At 35.9% G+C, this 19,876-nt stretch overlaps 1 protein-coding gene across 1 annotated transcript; it reads left to right on the plus strand.

Moving 5' to 3' along the window:
* Nucleotides 1-749: 749 nt before the first annotated feature.
* On the plus strand, nt 750-19,618 carry LOC122611164 (importin beta-like SAD2). Its single transcript, XM_043784140.1, has 22 exons — nt 750-991; nt 1,185-1,320; nt 2,240-2,327; nt 2,415-2,564; nt 3,954-4,116; nt 4,263-4,447; nt 4,527-4,700; nt 4,892-5,037; nt 5,366-5,489; nt 5,586-5,766; nt 5,877-6,036; nt 6,142-6,183; nt 6,259-6,377; nt 6,468-6,666; nt 7,191-7,322; nt 7,459-7,562; nt 7,985-8,164; nt 8,308-8,447; nt 8,889-9,028; nt 9,142-9,293; nt 9,422-9,548; nt 18,871-19,618. Exons 1-22 carry the CDS (start codon nt 902-904, stop codon nt 19,032-19,034), a joined length of 3,096 nt encoding a protein of 1,031 aa, XP_043640075.1. The 5' UTR covers nt 750-901; the 3' UTR covers nt 19,035-19,618.
* The last annotated feature ends 258 nt before the right edge of the window (nt 19,619-19,876 follow it).

Consider the following 19,876-nt stretch of genomic DNA (forward strand, 5'->3'; position numbering starts at 1 on the left):
CAATGAAGTTTAAAGATTGTTTTTTGCTCTTAATAAACCAGGTATGATCTCCACAGCTCTGGTACACATGGGTGGATCAATCCACCTAAAGAACACACAATTATTCACCTATACCAAAAAATTATCAGTTTAAGTTTATAAAAATCGTTGATTTTTACTGAAGAACAAATTAATAATAATAAAAAAAAATGATCATTACCTTGCTTAAACATTGATAGATACTTCTACAGGATTCAGAGGGGTCCAAGATGTTTGAACAATTGTTGGATTTCCACAGTAACAAAAAAAAGCCATGATTGGAATTGATTTGGAAACCCTAATTGAAAAGGGGGAAGAAAAGGGGGGAAAAACGAGGGAGAAAGAAAAAAGATGAGACTTTTATTGTTTTGGAGGGAAATGAGAATAAAAAGGGTGTATATAGGCTGTAGAGGTGCCAAAAGACGTAAATACCCTCACGTGGTATATACGTGAGGTGGGTAACGGCGAGACATAAACGTCCATTTGGAAGAGGGGGTCTAATGATGAAGATTTTCAGCACAAGGTGATCTAATAATAAATTCAAACGACAAGATAAAAAAATGATAATACAGCAAACCACATGATGATCTAATAAAATTTTCTCTAAATTTAAAATAGGTGGAGATATGCTGTGGTGGCTCACTAAACCCTAACGATTTTAACTAAACAAATAAAACCAATTAAAATAAAATAATTTATTTATGTTTATTATATTACTCGTCTTACGTTTTGAGAGAGGAGAGAGAGCAGGCAGCCTTCATTCTATTTAGTGTAAAAAACCCTAAACAATACAGGAATCAATCAATCTGTTTGTGAACTAACTGAAAATCTATTCATCTATCTGATAGATAGATAGATAGATATAGATAAACAAACAGAAGAGATGGATGTTCCAAATCTTGCTATCGTTCTAAAAGCAGCTCTTAGCCCCAATCCTGCTGAACGCAAAGCTGCTGAAGATACCCTCAATCAGGTATCTCTCTCTCTCTTTCTTTATATATATATCACTTATTATCTGTGAATTATGTTATTTAAGATCTATATATATATTGGATAATTGATTGATTGAAATAATATGTTTTAGAAGAATGTTATTTAATTAATGTGTGTATTGGCTGGCTGTTGAATTATTATTATTAATATATTTGTTGTTATTGTGGTTTCAGTATCAGTATACGCCACAGCATTTAGTGAGGATGCTACAAATAATTGTGGATGGAAATTGTGAAATTGGTGTTAGGCAGGTTGCCAGTATTCATTTTAAAAACTTCATTGCTAAATATTGGTCTCCCCATGATTCAGGTTCTTCTTTTATATATATATATATGCTTATTTATCACCGTATAAGCAATGTTTTAAAAACCGGTATTTTAGTTATACCGGCGTGGAAAAATTTTCCGGTATTATCGGTAATACCGGAAATACCGGCCGGTACGACTATTTTTAATTTATTATATTTTTTGTGTAAATATCCTACAAAACTTGTTACAATTTAACAAAAATATTCAAAATGCAATTATAATTTACTCAAAAATAATACCAAATATGTATTTCATAACAAAATATAGGTTTTAAAGTTCACAAATAACATAAAATAACATTAAAGTATCATAAAAGTAATTTTTTAAAAAAATCAAAATTTATTTTTTGAAAATACCGGAAATACCAGTATGGTAATACCGGAAAATACCGGGAATACCGGAAATACCGGCCGGTATTGAATAGTGAAAATACCGGAAAAATACCGGCGTGGTCTCCGGTACCGGTAATACCGGCCGGTATTTACCGGTATTTAAAACATTGCGTATAAGTGGATGATTTTTTTTATATATATATTTTTTTGAATGGCAAATGTTAGTTGTTAGCGGCTAATTTTCCACAAGTTAGTAATAAAACGCCATTTTGACGCAAGACCTTTGAGAGGCATAGCCTTCTACATTCTCTTTGGACCACTAGACCAAGAGTTAAATGGCGGATTTTCATGATTGTTGTTATTAGCTCAAGTTCAACATACTTCCTTTATGTTGGATAATTATCATAATATATACTGAAATATGAGGATATCATCTCTTTTCTTAAAAAATTGATACACCACTGTTACCTGTCAACCTTTGTTCCTCTTTTATTCAAGGCTTCTTTTTACAAGGATTAACCGTAGTATGAGTGTTTGTGTGTGTGTGTGTGTATTGGCTTGAAAATGTCATAAATTATCCCATTCTAGGTGAACAATCCAAGATTTTGCCAAGTGATAAGGATTTGGTAAGGCAGAACATCCTTGTTTTTGTTGCACAGCTTCCTCCGTTGTTGAGGTAAAATCCTGGTTCATTGAGATTTTCCATCTGTTTCTGTTGATTTGCATCATTCGTTCTGAATACGGTTGTTGTGGCTGTTTACAGGGCACAGTTGGGCGAGTGTTTGAAGACAATAATCCATGCGGATTATCCCGAACAATGGCCGGCACTTTTGCATTGGGTGACACATAATTTGCAAGACCAGCAAGTTTATGGAGCACTTTTTGTGCTTAGAATTCTTGCTAGGAAATATGAGTAAGTACATCATATATGATCTTCGTAGTTTATGACATAGATCTCCAAATTCTTGAAGCCTGTTACTAGGTGCAGGTGCTTTTGGACATGCCCATATATACTACTGCTACATATGTGCCTATGAAGAAGATGATGGCTATTATAACTTTATATTTTGATTTTTGATCTCTTTTTGTCAATGTTGTTCTATATCTTTTTGTTTTTTAATTGTCATTGATTTTTCCGCTAATGTTCCTTTTGTGCTCAATGTGATACTACAAGTATGCCAGGTTTTATTGTATTAGATGAGAAAGTTTGCTTTAGTTATATCTTTTTGTCATGTGATCTTCTTTGGACATTGTAAGATTCTTGAAAACTTTAAACCTAAGCACTCACTACGTATTTCCAAATTGTTCATACTTCTAATATATAAGAACACCATGCACTTGTCTGTATGCGTCCTGCCATCCTTTTCATAGCTGGGATATGGAGACACTAAAATGCAGTTTTTTCTTCTTTACACTTGCTTATACCAACACTTGCCTAGTTCCATGTCCCATTATTATGACTCCTTTTTTTATATATCAGTAAAACAATCTAAGTAGTTAAGGACCAAAATTTCAGTGTTTCGGTCAAGGACCGATATCTGAAATATTGATTATTTTGGTGGTGTATCGGTGGTATTTCGGTAATTTTAATATTATGCTAAATATTATATATAATTATATATATACCAAATAAATTGCAATTATACACAAATAGAAATTATATTAAGTTAATACTTAATCAAAATATCTAAAAACCTGAAAAGCTGGTATACCACCGAAATTCCACCCAAATTTGGACTGAAATTTGACCGATTTCGGTGAGATTTTGGTAAATTTCACCGAAAATCTCGGTACCAAAATTTTTGACAGAAATCTGTACCGGTATACCAGTGGAGGACCGAAAACCGAAATACCTGGTATACCACTGAAATTGACTACATAGAAAACAATTTGGATGTAAGTGCATGAGTGCATATGCTCATGTGTGTTTCTCTTTGTAATCTAAGTGAACATCAGCTGTCATTTGGATCTACTTCATCAGCTATATGACTTTGACATAGCTAACTTTCTTTGAGCATATGAAGTTTGATTTGCATCTTATACTTATTTTATCTGTTAAAGTTAAAATCAAGTGTTTTGGTAAAGAATTATATATCTAATAAGCGTAGACACCTTCGTATATAACTTATTTACTTTTTTGTATGTATGAGGCTGGCAGTGTAGTTTTTATTGTGTCACACACAATAGCTGGCACTCTCACCCATTTTTTAGTGTATTCCTTGTTTTTTTATTTATTTTATTATAGATTATCCTAGATCTTTTGTGTTCTGATCAATTTGTTCCCTTAACTTGCTCCTTTTAGGTTCAAGTCAGATGAGGAGAGGATTCCAGTTTACCATGTTGTTGACGAGACGTTTCCTCATTTGCTAAATATATTCAGCAGGCTTGTTCAGATAGGAAATCAGACGATTGAAGTAGCAGATCTGATTAAGCTGATCTGCAAAATATTCTGGTCGTCAATATATGTGAGTCATTATATCTGCATATTCTTACCAACTTTTATACCCTCAACAATGAAAAGTCCATAAATGACTGGCTTATTGTAGTTGTAGCTTTAGAATTTCTTGAAAGTTTAGTTTATAATTTAAAGTTGGAATTTGATGTCATTCAGCTGGAGATTCCAAAGAATTTGTTTGACCCAAATGTGTTCAATGCTTGGATGGTTCTTTTTTTGAATATGTTGGAGAGGCCCGTTCCATCAGAGGGTCAACCAACCGATCCAGAGCTCCGCAAGTCATGGGGTTGGTGGAAGGTAAAAAAGTGGACAGTCCATATATTAAATCGCCTCTACACTCGGTGAGTAATGGGTCAAATGTTACTTCAATGGGTAAGCTTTGAGAATCTTTTAACATGTCACTTATTTTTTTTTCTCCAGGTTTGGAGATTTAAAATTGCAAAATCCAGAGAACAAAGCTTTTGCACAACACTTCCAGAAAAATTATGCTGGGAAAATTTTGGAGTGTCACCTTAACTTGTTGAATGCAATTCGTATTGGTGACTATTTACCTGACAGGGTCACCAATCTTATTTTGCAATACTTGAGCAACAGGTATATTTCGTATTATTAGTCTAATCATACAGTTCAGTTGTTTTATATGAACGAAAGTTCTAGTATTGCTGCTTATCTTTATGTTGTAATTTTCCAGCTAAAGTTCAAGTTGTTTTTTGTTTCCTTATTAACTGCTTTTTGCTGAGTGATTTATATGACATTTCTTGTTAACCTGTTCATCTATGCTGCAGTATTTCCAAGACTACAATGTACAATCTGCTGCAACCAAGACTTGATGTTGTTCTTTTTGAGATAATTTTTCCACTTATGTGCTTCAATGACAATGATCAAACCCTTTGGGAGGAAGATCCGCATGAGTATGTGAGGAAGGGTTATGGTAAGTTTTTCATAAAAGGATTTTTCCCCATCAGAGGTGATAAGATGGCAGATTGGGTAGGTTGGTTAACTGGTATAAGTTACGTCTTTGGCATGTGTCTATTTGGCCCAAAACAATCTCTGCTTGAAGTTTAACATTGTTTACAAGTAAAGATCTGGTTAAATATGATTACAGAAGTTTTATTATTTGAATAATCATGTACTCATTTGAATAAAAATATTTTAGGAGATTGGATGCATTCAAAACTCACCCTGAGAAATTTGTAGCACATTTGACCCCTTTTGTTTTGATATTTTTCTTTACAATATATTCTGGCAATGGACTGCAGATATTATTGAAGATCTATACAGTCCAAGGACTGCAGCAATGGACTTTGTGAGTGAGTTGGTAAGAAAACGTGGAAAGGAGAACCTTCAAAAGTTCATATTCTTCATTGTGGAGATTTTTAATAGGTAATCCTTATCTTCTTCAAAGCAGACAATATGTTGCATGAAAACCTGGTAATATCTATACTTTTAAAATTATAATTATTGTCTTCTATTGGGTAGGTACGAAGCAGTATCAGGTGAGTTTAAGCCTTATCGGCAAAAGGATGGTGCACTTCTTGCTATTGGAGCACTGTGTGATAAACTGAAACAGACTGAACCATATAAATCTGAGCTCGAGCCCATGTTAGTGCAGCATGTTTTCCCGGAGTTTGCCAGTCCTGTAGGCCATCTCAGAGCCAAAGTAAGTTTCTATTGTACAGTTTCGATACTTATTTGTTAGTTATGATATTGTAAGACTCTTTATTCTATTTGGTGGAAACTTTAATCTAAAGTAATATTTTTGAATGTCAGGCTGCATGGGTTGCAGGGCAGTATGCACATGTTAATTTCTCTGACCCAAATAATTTCCGCAAAGCACTACAAAGTGTTGTTGCTGGGATGCGTGACCCTGAGCTTCCTGTTCGCGTTGATTCTGTTTTTGCATTGCGTTCTTTTGTTGAATCATGCAAAGGTAAAAAAAAACAAATACCACATCTAGTTGGTTTTGTTGATTTGGTTTTTTTGTTTTGAACATCCAGATTGTAAAAATAGTGAATATGTATTATAATCTGAACAGATCTAAGCGAAATCAGGCCAATACTTCCACAGCTACTTGACGGTATGTGCATCGAGTTGTTTTTACTTCTTGAAGTCATGTAATATACTAAAGTTTTCAAACATGGTTGTCTTTCAGACTTTTTTAAGTTAATGGATGAAGTTGAAAATGAGGATTTGGTGTTCACCCTTGAGACTATTGTTGACAAGTTTGGAGAGGAGATGGCACCCTACGCTCTTGGCTTGTGCCAGAGTCTGGTAATTATTTTTGCCAATCAAAATCAAAGTATAAAGTGCATTTGTATAAAGTTTTCTCTCCCGATTTAACTTTGTATGTGGATGTAATAGGCTGCTGCATTTTGGAAGTGTATCAATACCTCCGAAGCTGATGAAGAAGCAGATGATCCTGGTGCTTTGGCAGCTGCCGGCTGTTTACGTGCAATTAGTACAATTCTTGAATCAGTGAGCAGGCTTCCTCATATTTTTGCACACATTGAGCCAACTTTACTACCTATAATGCGCCGAATGCTTACCACTGATGGCCAAGGTAACATTACTGTGAAAAACTTTGTTTCTCTCATAACTATTTAAAAAATTAATTTTATATTAGTTAATGTAAATATTTAACGAAGATCATAACTGATTGATAAATAACTTATTAAACAGTGGTCGATGTTGTACAGTTTTCTAAAGATCTCAATGAGCTTATTATATTTATTTTGTTTTATGTTAATTATTTAGTAAATAAGAGTGTTAAACTAATATGATGTGATGAATAGTGTGTGTAACACCAAGTTTGGTGTCTTAGTTCTTGTTTGTAAGTACCAGATTTTATATACCATTTTGGTGTTTTGATGCATACATTGGAGATGACCTTTTGCCGCATATATAGCCCAGTCAGACTTTTCACCCTTTCCATATATATGTATACACTTGTAAGCATAAACCATGAACATGAACCGGCAAATTGCCTATGCTTATTACACATGGCTACCTACCACAAACATATGCATCCCCAGATTATATAAAGTCCGCTTTGTTCACTCATAGCTCTTTTACAAACTGTTGCAGATGTCTTTGAAGAAGTTCTAGAAATCGTATCGTACATGACCTTTTTTTCACCAACAATATCCATGGATATGTGGAGTCTTTGGCCACTGCTGTTAGAAGCACTTGCTGATTGGGCTATTGATTTTTTCCCGAGTATGTTCATTTCTCTTATCCTGTTTAGATGAAAACTATGCTATCATTCTTGTCTGTATAAACATATCTTCATACCTGTACCATCGAAAGTTGTATTTATTTGTTAGTACTTTTTTTTTCTTTATTTATGGTGCAGATATCCTTGTCCCATTGGACAATTATATATCTAGGAGTACAGTGCATTATCTGACATGCAAGCAGCCAGACTACCAACAAAGTTTGTGGAATGTGCTTTCGAATGTATGTTATTATCAAGATAGTTTTGCCTTTTGGATATGGCTTTTTAACTTTTCTGTTTTTTAATCTTTAAAGAATGTGTTGATCCTAATTAGTAGTTTTTCATGATTGTTACACTCGATGAAGCCCAACTACAACTTTACATGCTTTTGATGAACCTGTTTCTAAAATTGTGTAGTAAACTTGCTTACATGATCCTCCAACGACTGTTTAGCAATAAATCTCGAACTAAGACACTAAATTGATTCTAAATAATATTACTATATATACTTTTAAGTTTTAACAGGTATACGCTTGGAATTTTGTCCAAAATTCGAAGTGAATTTTAATTTCCGGTTCCTAGCTGAAAATTTTAACAGGTAGCCTAGTTGAAAAGATGTAATTTTTATATCTCTAATTAGCTATTTCTCTATATGTTGTGCCAGGTAATGAATGATAAAAACTTGGAGGACAGTGACATTGAACCTGCACCTAAGCTTATCGAAGTAGTGTTTCAGAACTGCAGGGGCCAGGTGGACCACTGGGTGGAACCATATATTAGACTAACAGTAGAGCGTTTGCGGATAGCAGAGAGACCCTACTTGAAATGTCTTCTGGTCCAAGTTGTAAGTAGCCAAGTTTTGTATCCTTTCGTAGTGCTTTAAGAAGTTGAACGGGGTGGAGTGCAGTGCAGAGCCAGTTGATACTTCATAGGATGCTATTATGTTTAATGTTTCGTTTCTTGATTCTAGATTGTTATCTTATGTAGGTTGCTGATGCTCTTTACTATAATGCTTCTTTGACACTCAACATATTGCAAAAGCTTGGTGTCGCCACAGAAGTTTTTAATCTTTGGTTCCAGATGTTGCAACAAACTAAGAAGAGTGGTGTGCGGGCAAACTTTAAGAGGTAGTTAACCATCTTCTTTTGGTTATTCAGGTCACATGTTGAGGCCACAGCTTCCGTTTTTGTTGATATTTCTCGTTTTCTAAGACTTCTTATAGAGTGTATCACTACACCAATTAAATGCAATTTGGAACCATTTATATATACTGATATTGGTTTATACTTGATAGTGGGTCGATTGGATTGAGCTAAAACACTAATCATAATCATAAAAGGTCGATTGGTGCAATTCCTGATTGTTACTACCAATTGAATGCTATCTGGACCCATTTTATCATGCAGAAACTAGCTGATTATGGTAAATAATGGGTCAAATGGGTTGTGCTAAAACAATAACCGAAAAACATAAAAGGTCAATTGGGGTGATCTCTGATTGTTACTGTTTTCACTCATTTACCTGACCTCATTTTGCCACTTCTAACTGATGTCATGGGTTTTTTGAAGGGAACATGATAAGAAAGTGTGCTGTTTGGGTTTGACGTCTCTGCTTCAGCTTCCCCCTGACCAGTTACCTGGCGAGGCCTTGGAACGTGTTTTTAAGGCAACACTGGAGCTGCTTGTTGCCTACAAGGATCAAGTAGCAGGTGCTAATTTGGAATCGATTGTACTGTTAAAGACCAATGATAAAACAAGAAATTTCTTGTTTGTCGTTACTATAGGTTTAATGTCTTATTGTAGTCTATCTTATATTGCTCAGAAGCTGCAAAGGAAGAGCCTGAAGATGATGATGACATGAATGATGGTTTGGAAACTGATGACGATGAAGATGATGAATCCGACAATATGGGATTTGATGGAGAGGATGGAGATGAAGCTGATAGCTTGAGACTTCAGAGATTGGCTGCACAGGTTTGTCATGTCTCTATATATTTAAAAGAGATAACTTATAACGTCACCATTTAGAATTTGGAGACACTAAAATGAAATCCGATATACCTGTTGGTGAACTGAATATGTATATATATATATATCTCCAGGCGAAGTCATTTCGTCCGGCTGATGATGACGATGATGACTCTGATGATGACTTCAGTGATGACGAGGACTTGCAATCACCTATAGATGAAGTGGATCCATTTGTTTTCTTTATGGATACTGCAAAAGGTAACCTTCATCTGCAAATACGAATGCCATTTCTTAAAGCATTTCTGTTTTTTCCTTTGTTCTATCTGGCAACATTAGCACAACTGTGTCGAGTCTCTCTTCTCGGCCAGACTTTTAAGTCTTCTAAACTACGGGCAATCCCCGATAGCAGACTGTGGGTGAGTCTCGTAAGGAGTTGGTGGCAGTAATTTGATAACTAGCGGCTATCGGACCACGTTGCTGGCTGATGTATTATACAAATTGCTTTGTTGCTTGAAAGTCCCTTTGTCACCGGATCTAATGAGATTAAGTATCTAAATGTATAAGTGCGGAAAATCTTATACACTAGCAATCAACAACACAAACACCAATATGAATAAACTGGAACTGTATATTACTTCGGTAAATGCAATTACAAGTAAATACCAAGTCCCTAAACACGAAAATATAATGACTAGAAGATTCACCTTAAACATAAGTTTTAATCTCTATTTATACGAAAACTAATGGACTAGACGGACCTCGAATTTCATGGACCGAGCCCAACTCAGACGCCCATTCGAGCTTGACCAGGTCGAGCTCGACCAAGTCAACGTGTTGACCAATTCGAGCTTGACTAGGTCTAGCTTGACCAATTCGAGGTTTGACTTTATTATACGAAATACAATGACGTTTATTAAAAGTACATATTGAATAGACTCAAGACAAAACTTCTATAATGATGTTGTCACCCGGAAATGCACTAACAGACTCCCCCCTTGACATCAGCATTTAGAAGTTTTAATCGATCTTCAAAGTCTTCACTTGTAATGCATAGAAATAGTAACAGAAATGCCCAATCAAGCACTCCTTGACTATTGCTATCACTTATGACAATCATTAGTTAAAAAATCTGCAATCAACAAATTTTCGTTAACTAATAATATTATGTCTTCTTTCGGTAAGACTTGATCTTCATACGATGCACATTGATCTTCAAACTGCAAAATCTCCGTATCCTTATGACAACTAACAAATCCAATACACAAATTGTAATTCCCCTTTAAACAGTAACCTCCAAATTAAGCTCCAAGCAACATTATCATGCCAAACATCATCACTTTAAAGTAATACAGACATCATTGCCTCCTCATGCAATTCGGATATCATCACTTCAGACATTATGCAAAATATCATCGCTCAATCTATTTTGATCTTCAAGCTTAACCGACATATGTTAAAGAAGTTGAATCTCCAACAATCAGCATCGAATTTAATCAGCTCTCACAATGATAAGAAATTCTGTAACTTGAATTTCAGATATACAACACTCACAAGATCCATGTCTTTAACCAATAGTGTCTAACTTTGTCTTGTATCTTCATGAATCCACCAATCACCTAAAGTCTTTCATATCAAATCTCCCCCTCAAGGTAAGCATCTCCAAAATACACAGAGAACCATTTAATCTGCAACCTCTTCACTAGTCACCGGATTAATCATCTCTACATCATTGGCATTAAATAAAGGTTTGATCAAGGTTGTAAATATCGCTTTTCGGTATCGTCTCGGTCGACCACCGATAAGCGATATATCGGGGATATATCAGAGACATATCGGATTTATCGGGAATATATTATCTCGGTGGCTCGGTCGACCACCGATAAGCGATATATCGGGGATATATCGGCCGAGATAACTGAGATTTACAACCATGGGTTTGATTTTCAATTACTCGGCTACAAATGATTAACTTTATCACAAAATCTTTTTGACAAAATCCCAAACACATTTGAATCACCTAATCTTAAATTAGGCGCCTTTGATCCAAAAACTAGGTCGGACACATGTCACACAGATTCAAAACCAAAAAGATACCATGACTAAACCCTGTCGAGACACCATGATCTTCATAGCTACGAACATCCAAGAATTTTGCACAAAAAACATGGAAGCTTTGATTTTTTATCCCTCCTTTTCTCTACAAAATTCTTAAAACAGCCTATATGTTTGTTTTTGGTTACAACACATCTCCCATTCTCATCTTTATCCAACGGTTGTTCACATATGCAATCCAGAGATAACACAGTAGCTCATTGATATATCAACATCATGACACAATTGTTCACATATACAATCAAGAGATAACCCAGTAGCTCCTTGCCAAAACAACATCATGACACAGTTGTTCATGTATACAATCAAGAGATAACCCAGTAGCTTCTTGCCAAAACAACCTTTTTTATCCGTTGTTGAATTACCTCTAAGTTTTCTCGGTATCTTCTATAAAGGATAGACCTTTAGTCGTCATTGATTCGAGTTGTCTAAATTTAGAACCTAAAGTTGATCAAGTTTTAAAGTCTATTGCTTTATTACAGAAATCGAACCAAAACTAGAGTTTACAAGTTCAATATTCCAACAAGCTTAGACCAAGACTAAATCAAAATTACAAGTTCTTGACAATTCGAAAAGTAATAAATTAGAATCCAAAGTTGATCAAAATATCGAACCTAAACTCAAAAGAGTTTACAAGTTCAATATTCAGACAAGTTCGGAACCTAAACATAATCAAAATTGCAAATTCTAAAAAAAAAAAATTGATGGTCGTGGATCAGCCTGAAATCGAGAACAAATACAAACAGCAAACATAATGTCAGGGCGAGAAGCTGTTAGATACATAAGAGAACCTATCATCGCTCTATAAAGAGTTGGATCAACAGCCTCATCACTATCTACAACAGCTCCAAGTTGATGATTGACCGGTATAGGAGTAGCAGTTGATTTTGCATCCGTCGTCTTGAACCTTTCTAAGATATCATTCACATACTTCGTTTGATGGATAAAGATGCCGTCCTTTTTCTGATCAACTTGCAACCCCAAGAAGAAACTTAATTCCCCCATTGCACTCATCTCAAACTCACTTTTCATCACCCTTTCAAAGTCCTTGCACATGCTAACATTAGATGAACCAAAAATGATATCATCGACATATACTTGAACAAGCAGAAAATCCCTATTCTTCCACTTAATGAATAAAGTGCCATCAATCTGCCCTTTTTCAAAACCATTCTCCAAAAGATGTTTTGACCATTTTTCATACCAAGCCCTAGGTGCCTGATGCAATCCATACAAGGCCTTGTCTAATCGATAAACCCTATCCGGATATTCTGGATCAGCAAACCCTGGTGGTGGATCAACATACACTTGTTCTTAGACTTCACCATAAAGAAAAGCACTCTTTACGTTAAGTTGAAAAACCTTTGAAGCCCTGATTCGATGCAAAAGTTAAAAACAAACGTATTGCTTCCAACCTAGCAACCGGTGCAAACACTTCATCATAATCAATCCCCGGTAATTGTGCACAACCTTTCACAACTAATCTTGCTTTATTTCTCACTACAACACCTCGGTCATCTCTTTTACATCCATTTAGTACCTATCGGATATTCACCGTCAGGCAAATCAACTAAATGCCACACACCTAACTTCTCAAATTAAGATAACTCCTATTGCATAGCTTCCACCCACGAATTGTCTTTCAAAGCCATTTAAACATTTTTCGGCTCGACTTGTGAAATGAAACAGTTATACATACATTCATTAAAATCTCCCTTATCCTTGACCTTAGCATACAAACTAGTTACTAGTTTGTCTTGTAAGACTTGATCGAGTTTGCATTCCTTCTTCCAAACTCCCAATAACGTTGGAAAGAGGATGATCCTTATGCACACGATAATTCCCGTAAGTCCCAAATGGAACCTCACCTTCGAACTCATCTTCATTTTCCATAGCTTCAAATGAAGGAGATCCAACATTATCAGAAGGTCCAGACGTCCCACTAGAAGACGAACTATCATGTACCGGCTGAGGAGATCCACTTTCAGTAGAGTCAGACAATGAAATCGGTATGCTTGATCTTGGAACAACTCCATCATCTTCATTCTGTAAAAGACACTTTGGATCAATTCCTGAAAAACCTGCATCCACAGACATAGAAGCAGTAAACGGGATAAAAACAACATCATAATCAAATAATCCTCGTATTATACACATTCTCAGCTTCAGTGAAAAAGTTGATCAAAACACCTACCGTCTCACTTTTCAAAGTTAAGAAAAATACCCAGGAATAACGAGAATAATCATCTGTCACGACCAAGCAATAATGTTTACCACCTACACTTTTCACATGGATAGGTCCAAACAGATCCATATGAAGTTCAAACGAAGTTTCAATAGAATTTACTGTCTTTAATTTACGAGGCTTCTTATGTTGCTTCCCTTTCAAACACGAAACACATTTATCCTCAGACACAAAATTCTTCAATGGCACTAAACCGTTTCTTTTTAGATAGTTCATTTTTCTATAATGCAAGTGAGCCATCCTACGATGCCAAAGAACTGAATCGGACTTAGAAGCTTTAGATAACAAACATGTAGCATCCATATCCGGATCATCAACACTCATATCCATGATGTATCTTTAACCCGTGGTGCTCGCATAACTATCCAATCTTCAGGTATCACAAATCCCGGCTTGAGTACCACAACTTCAGTCACATTAAAATGTACTGCATTTCCTTTATCACAAATTTGAGAGACGCTCGTTAAATTGTGATTGAGTTGCTCAACATAATTCACTTTTTCTAACGTAATCTTGCCATTAGAAACATTTCCTATCCCAGTAATGTTTCCACCATTTTACAAATTTACACAGTAACCCCCTTTCCCCTGTCATGTGCCGAGAACAGCCACTATCTACATACCACTTACTGATAGCTCTCCTTAACTGTTCCTGCACAATCAAACAAAAGATCACTTCTTATTGGGGACCCAATAATTAGTAGAAGTTCTCAAATCACTAAGTTCATTTCTAATTTGGTGAGGCAAAGGGGCACTTGTCACATAGTGATGTACGGGAGGTCGATTCTGAACCATTGTTGGAGGACGAACTTGTTGAGAAGTTCTCCCCCTTAACGGTGTTATAGGTCTGCTTGTGCTAGTTCCAACTGACACATTACCTTTAGTATAAACCTGCGGTTGATTTTTTATAATGACTCCTTGATTCAAATTTTTACCCAAACCACTAGTTAACCCATCAATTTTCTTTTTGGATTCAACTTTTGCAGAAGTTGGAACAGTCACAGACTGGTCTGGTGGGTCACTACTTTTCTTGTAAGGACAAATACTTGCTACATGTCCTTTTTCACGACACTTAAAACAGATCATTTGCTCAACTGGTTTCTTTTGAGAAACCTTAAGACCATCGGTTGAGCCAGACGATGAAGAGTTCGATGTCTCAGGAAACTTTCTTACTACTTTCCTTCAAAATGTACATTTCTAGGTAACTTAGATGGTGGAGTTAAGTACAAAACTTCGTTTTCTCCAACACACCATACCTTACCAATTTTGTCAGGATTAAAACTAACTAGACTAAATTCTTTTTCAGTAAATACTTGAGACTTTCCTTTTAAGGTAAAAACAGTGATCGTTTTAGGTTTTTCTAAATTTGAAAACGAACTCTTCACAGTTTCATGAATCTCACTTGGGATTGAGTGAGATTTAACCAACTTATCATCTTCAATTGACTTATCACTTGTCGGAATTGTCTCACCCAGAACCAGAACCAGAACCACTGACTTTGACTCATTAGACTTAACTTCCTTAGAAGTCGAAACCTCAAGAAGTTCAGTAGTTCTTACTATCTTTGAAAAATCATTAGGCTTAACTGGATTCAACTCTATTTCATCAGTTTTGAGAAAAGAATAATTGTCATTAAAAGGAGGTTCTACTTCACCATAACCCAACCCATTCTTCCCTTTTTTGTTAGGTAATGGTTCAAAAGCATCTATCTTCTTTTGTTTCAAATGAAGATCATCTATCTTAAGTTTTAAAGCAGTAATTTGAGCATTTGCCTCAACTAATTCCTTTTGAGTTGTGCTCAATTCTTTAACTTTGTTTTCAAAAGTTGTTGTAGCCAGATCGATGATTTGATCTTGCCCACAAATTTTAGCTGACAAAACAGTACGATCTTTTTCATCTTCTTTCATTTTTGACTTTAAATCTTTAATTCTTTCTCAAAAGATAGAGTTTTCTTCTTGTAAATTATGAATAACTTGCATTCCTAAAGCATATTCATCATTGAGTCTAGTCAAGCTCTCATTTCTTTTAGACAAATTAACATACATGGCACAGATATCAGCAATAAAGTTAAAGTTGAAAAGTACCTTTTAGTCTTCTGGAGCAGAAACTCGAGCCATATAGCCAATGGCTTCTTCAATTTTTAATCCTTTAACAATATTTAGCTTAAAGACTTCTCCTCCACCATTCTTTTCACTAGTACTTCCAATAACCTTATTTTCAGAAGAAAATTCTGATTCTGTTGACTTAGGTGCCTCTTCTTCAGCTGATGCCACATGATCAACAATTTCAGCCATAAAAGCATTGGCTGAGTTACCCGATTCATCTACAAAAGTACTCCAATCAAACTTTTCAGCTTTTTCTTGCGCAACCAAAGCTTTAGATCCAGTAGAAGCCCCAGAAGTTTGATTTCCTGCAATTTGATTTGGTTTCGAGAAACTGTGGTTGCCTCTTGTTTCGGTCGATGACACTCTCTAGCAAAGTGACCGAATCCATTGCAGTTATAGCACTTAACCTTAGTTTTATCATACTTTACTTTTCCATTCGTCAAGTCTCTTCCAGTACGCCCCATAAATCTTCTAGCTCTACGAGCAACCATAGCCAATTGCCATTTGAGATCCATTTCTTCAAGATCATCAGGATCCAATTGCTCATATTCTAGATCAGCCAACTCCGGGTCTATCACATTTCGAGAGATCAATGCCTCGTAAGAAGTCATGAAAGCAGCCAACAAACTAACATGACTTTCAGCGGATTTGACACTTGGGCATAGTCTTTAAAGTCCTTTGAGAACCTCCAACTAAATCTGATGAAACTTGATTCTTCTCGGTCGAAGCAGCAACAAAGCAATAACTATTCTCATCTCCTAACATCTCAGTTTGCTCAACAGAATTTGAAAAGAAAGCACTTGCTCTTGACCCAGATGATTCAACCGTATTTGGCTTCTTAGCTCGATAAATCTTCGGATTTTGTATGACATCCATTTGAGTTTCTCGTTTCTTAATATTCAACTCAAACCCCCTCAAATGCGCTATCACCGTATCAAGAGTCATCTGAGCATACGTAGGGTCACGTTTGATCAACACCGAATAAAAGTCCCATTGAGATGGTAAGGCATCTAGGAATTTCTCATTCTTTTCAACGGTCGTTAGAGTCACAGTATGATTTCTCATCTCCGTCATGAGATGGTAATACCTATTCACCAACTCATCAAGTGTCTCATTTTTCATCGCCTTGAAAACCAAGTGCTGAGCTTTCAGAAGTTCTTGTTTTCCCTTCTTCACTACGTCATCTACCTATTAGCCAAGGCATCCCAAAGTTCCTTTGACGTAAAGTATGATTCCTGCTCAAAAGTGTGCATAATGTCCTCAGGCAGACACATAGTAATACAACCATATGCCTTGTGTTCGGCCTCGAACATTCGTTTGTCGTCATCAGAAAATGCGGTCCATTTTGCCTTTTCTTTTACATCGGCAAAACTTACGGTTGCTTGATTAAAACCATCCTTTATGCAAATCAGCATACGAACATCTGTCCATCTTAGATAGTTTTCAAAACGAGTCTTCCATGATGGATATTCCTCAATCCTTAGCAATTTCGGAGGAGATGTGGATTTACCCACAACATGTTCCATCTCCATTAATCGACTCAACAACTTTTGATCCATTCTTGAGATTAATGAAACCTAAAATTGCTCAAGTTTTTAGATCCAAAGATTGAATTACAGAAATTGAACCAAAACTTCAAGAAAGTTTTTCAAGTTCAAAGATCAAACAATTTCAGACCAAAAGTTAAGTAAGATTACAAGTTCAGAAGATCGTATGCAAGAACCAAAGATTATTCAAGCTTACAAGTTCAAAAACTTGATTAACAGAAACCAAACTTAAACTCAAGAGAGCCACAAGCTCGACCTCGACCTAGTCAAACTCGACATAGTCAAGCTCGAATAATGTTCCCATAATCATTGAAAAGTAGACTCTTTTACGAATTCGTGGCCGCTTGAATCGTCAGAAACGGAGTTACGGTTTGAAAGTTATGGCCAAAACAAAATCGAACAACAAATATCGGAATCAAGTTGGTCTTGGTCGAGGTTGACTGGTCAAAGGTCAAGGTTGACTTGGTCAAAGGACGAGGTCGAGCTTGATAGGTGGAGCTCGAGTGGAGCGTGAGAGTCTTGACCGAAATGAAAACCTTGGAGAATCGAGTGTAAACAATCTTTGTCGAAATTTTAATCCCGAACCAATAGAATACCACCGGTAGCTCTGATACCAATTGAAAGTCCCTTTGTCACCGGACCTAACGAGATTAAGTATCTAATGTATAAGTGCGGAAAATCTTATACACTAGCAATCAACAACACGAATACCAATATGAATAAACTGGAACTGTATATTACTTCGATAAATGCAATTACAAGTAAATACCAAGTCCCTAAACACGAAAATATAATGACTAGAAGATTCACCTTAAACATAAGGTTTAATCTCTATTTATACTAAAACTAATGGACTAGACGGACCTCGAATTTCATGGACCGAGCCCAACTCAGAAGCCCATTCGAGCTTGACCGGGTCGGGCTCGACCAAGTCAAAGTGTTGACCAATTCAAGCTTGACCAAGTCAACATGTTGACCAATTCGAGGTTTGACTTTATTATACGAAATACAATAACGTTTATTAAAAGTACATATTCGATAGGCTCAAGACAAAACTTCTATAATGATGTTGTCTTTGAAACTACAATTTTTTAATTACATCTAAGCTATTTATCGAAGGAACCCCCTTGTAAGTAGATTGCGCAATTTCTACCTCTTCACTTAAAAATGGGTCAATTAAATAATGTGCCAAACTGGTAAACTTGAAAACTTGACTATAAAGGAAGCGAGCCAGATGGGATGAAAGGTTTGAACGTTATGTTAATTATATTCAAGTGCCTACAACCTCCTAAATCTTTTGATTTTAAAATTTTAAAAAAATAACAGTCTTGTATTTTTTTTTGTAATTTAATAAATTAAATGTTAATATAAACTTTAAGAAAAGGATAATAAGCTGTTTGTTGATCAACAAAGCACAACCCAAATTGAACAGCACTAAAAGATCCCCTTGTTAACCATTTTGTAGTCAACTTGCGGGCTCGACCATTGTGCCACCTCTACTTCATATCTTATCAAGATTAGTTGCCTGACAATGATCTTTTGTTTGTTTATTTTGATGTCTTGAATGTATAGCCTTGCAAGCTTCAGATCAAGTAAGGTTCCAAAACCTCTCGCAGACACTTGATTTCCATTATCAGGCACTAGCAAATGGTGTTGCTCAGCATGCTGATCAGAGAAGAGCTGAGATTGAGAAAGAGAAGTTAGAGAAGGCATCAGCTGCAGCAGCTGCCACGTGATGTATACACCTGTATTCAAATTTTGATTTGTGCCCTCAATTCTTTATAAATCCACACTCGAGAACCCTTGAAGTCCCAGTCCTTGATGGTCTATGGAAACCACCATCAAAAGAATTTTTCGCTTGACAAGAGAGTTCAATAGATTTGCCTGGATTTTATCATAGTGTGAGTTATGGATATCATTTGTGTGGTGAGTCTAGTCATTTGGCAAATCTATGGGAGATGAGGCCTGTGTTTTTCACGGTTTTTGATTAAGTGATGATAGTCTTAGTGTATACGGGTCAAAAAGCCCCAAGGAGGATTAAAAAATAGTACCCTTATGGGTAGGGTATGTCATGCATACAGAGTCCAATTTCAGTATTTGTTGATCATTCTTATGAGATTGTTGGTGCTATTAGAGCTTTTGATGAAGCGTTTTTTGGGAGCATTTTTTTTTATTTTGGTGACCATAAAATTGTTATATTATGGTTGGTCATGAGAATTTTATGGCTTGTACATTCACAGAATCACAGGGTCATCTTGTGCCTTTTTGTTCCTTGACAATATGTACACGAGATAGATTTACACGAGTTTTGCTTTGGATATGCTTTTTGGTTTGTGACTTCAAACCTTTGTCTCGCTACTTTTTGCATTCGCACCACTACAATTTTCATCATCACTAGTCACCATCACCACTACTCAGTACTCGCTAGTCAGTCAGTTGTAAAGATTAGTGTGTAAGCTGTGTTTCAATATGATCTGCAGGTGCATTAATCCTATTGTTACAAACAATTTGCAAATCCAAGTTTGCTAAGGCCTATCCCAATGGGGCCTTTATTCACGTCTCTTCCACACCTCTTTTG

Source organism: Erigeron canadensis, chromosome 8 (genome assembly GCF_010389155.1).
Source record: "Erigeron canadensis isolate Cc75 chromosome 8, C_canadensis_v1, whole genome shotgun sequence".
Classification (NCBI taxonomy): domain Eukaryota; kingdom Viridiplantae; phylum Streptophyta; class Magnoliopsida; order Asterales; family Asteraceae; genus Erigeron; species Erigeron canadensis.

What these genes read in the sequence shown, in the direction of transcription:
- LOC122611164 (XM_043784140.1), top strand. Translation starts at nt 902, where the DNA reads ATGGATGTTCCAAATCTTGCTATCGTTCTAAAAGCAGCTCTTAGCCCC. An exon ending in ATTCTTGCTAGGAAATATGA is followed by an intron (nt 2,565 to 3,953) that starts GTAAGTACATCA and finishes TGCTCCTTTTAG; the next exon opens with GTTCAAGTCAGATGAGGAGA. An exon ending in CTTTATGGATACTGCAAAAG is followed by an intron (nt 9,549 to 18,870) that starts GTAACCTTCATC and finishes TTGAATGTATAG; the next exon opens with CCTTGCAAGCTTCAGATCAA.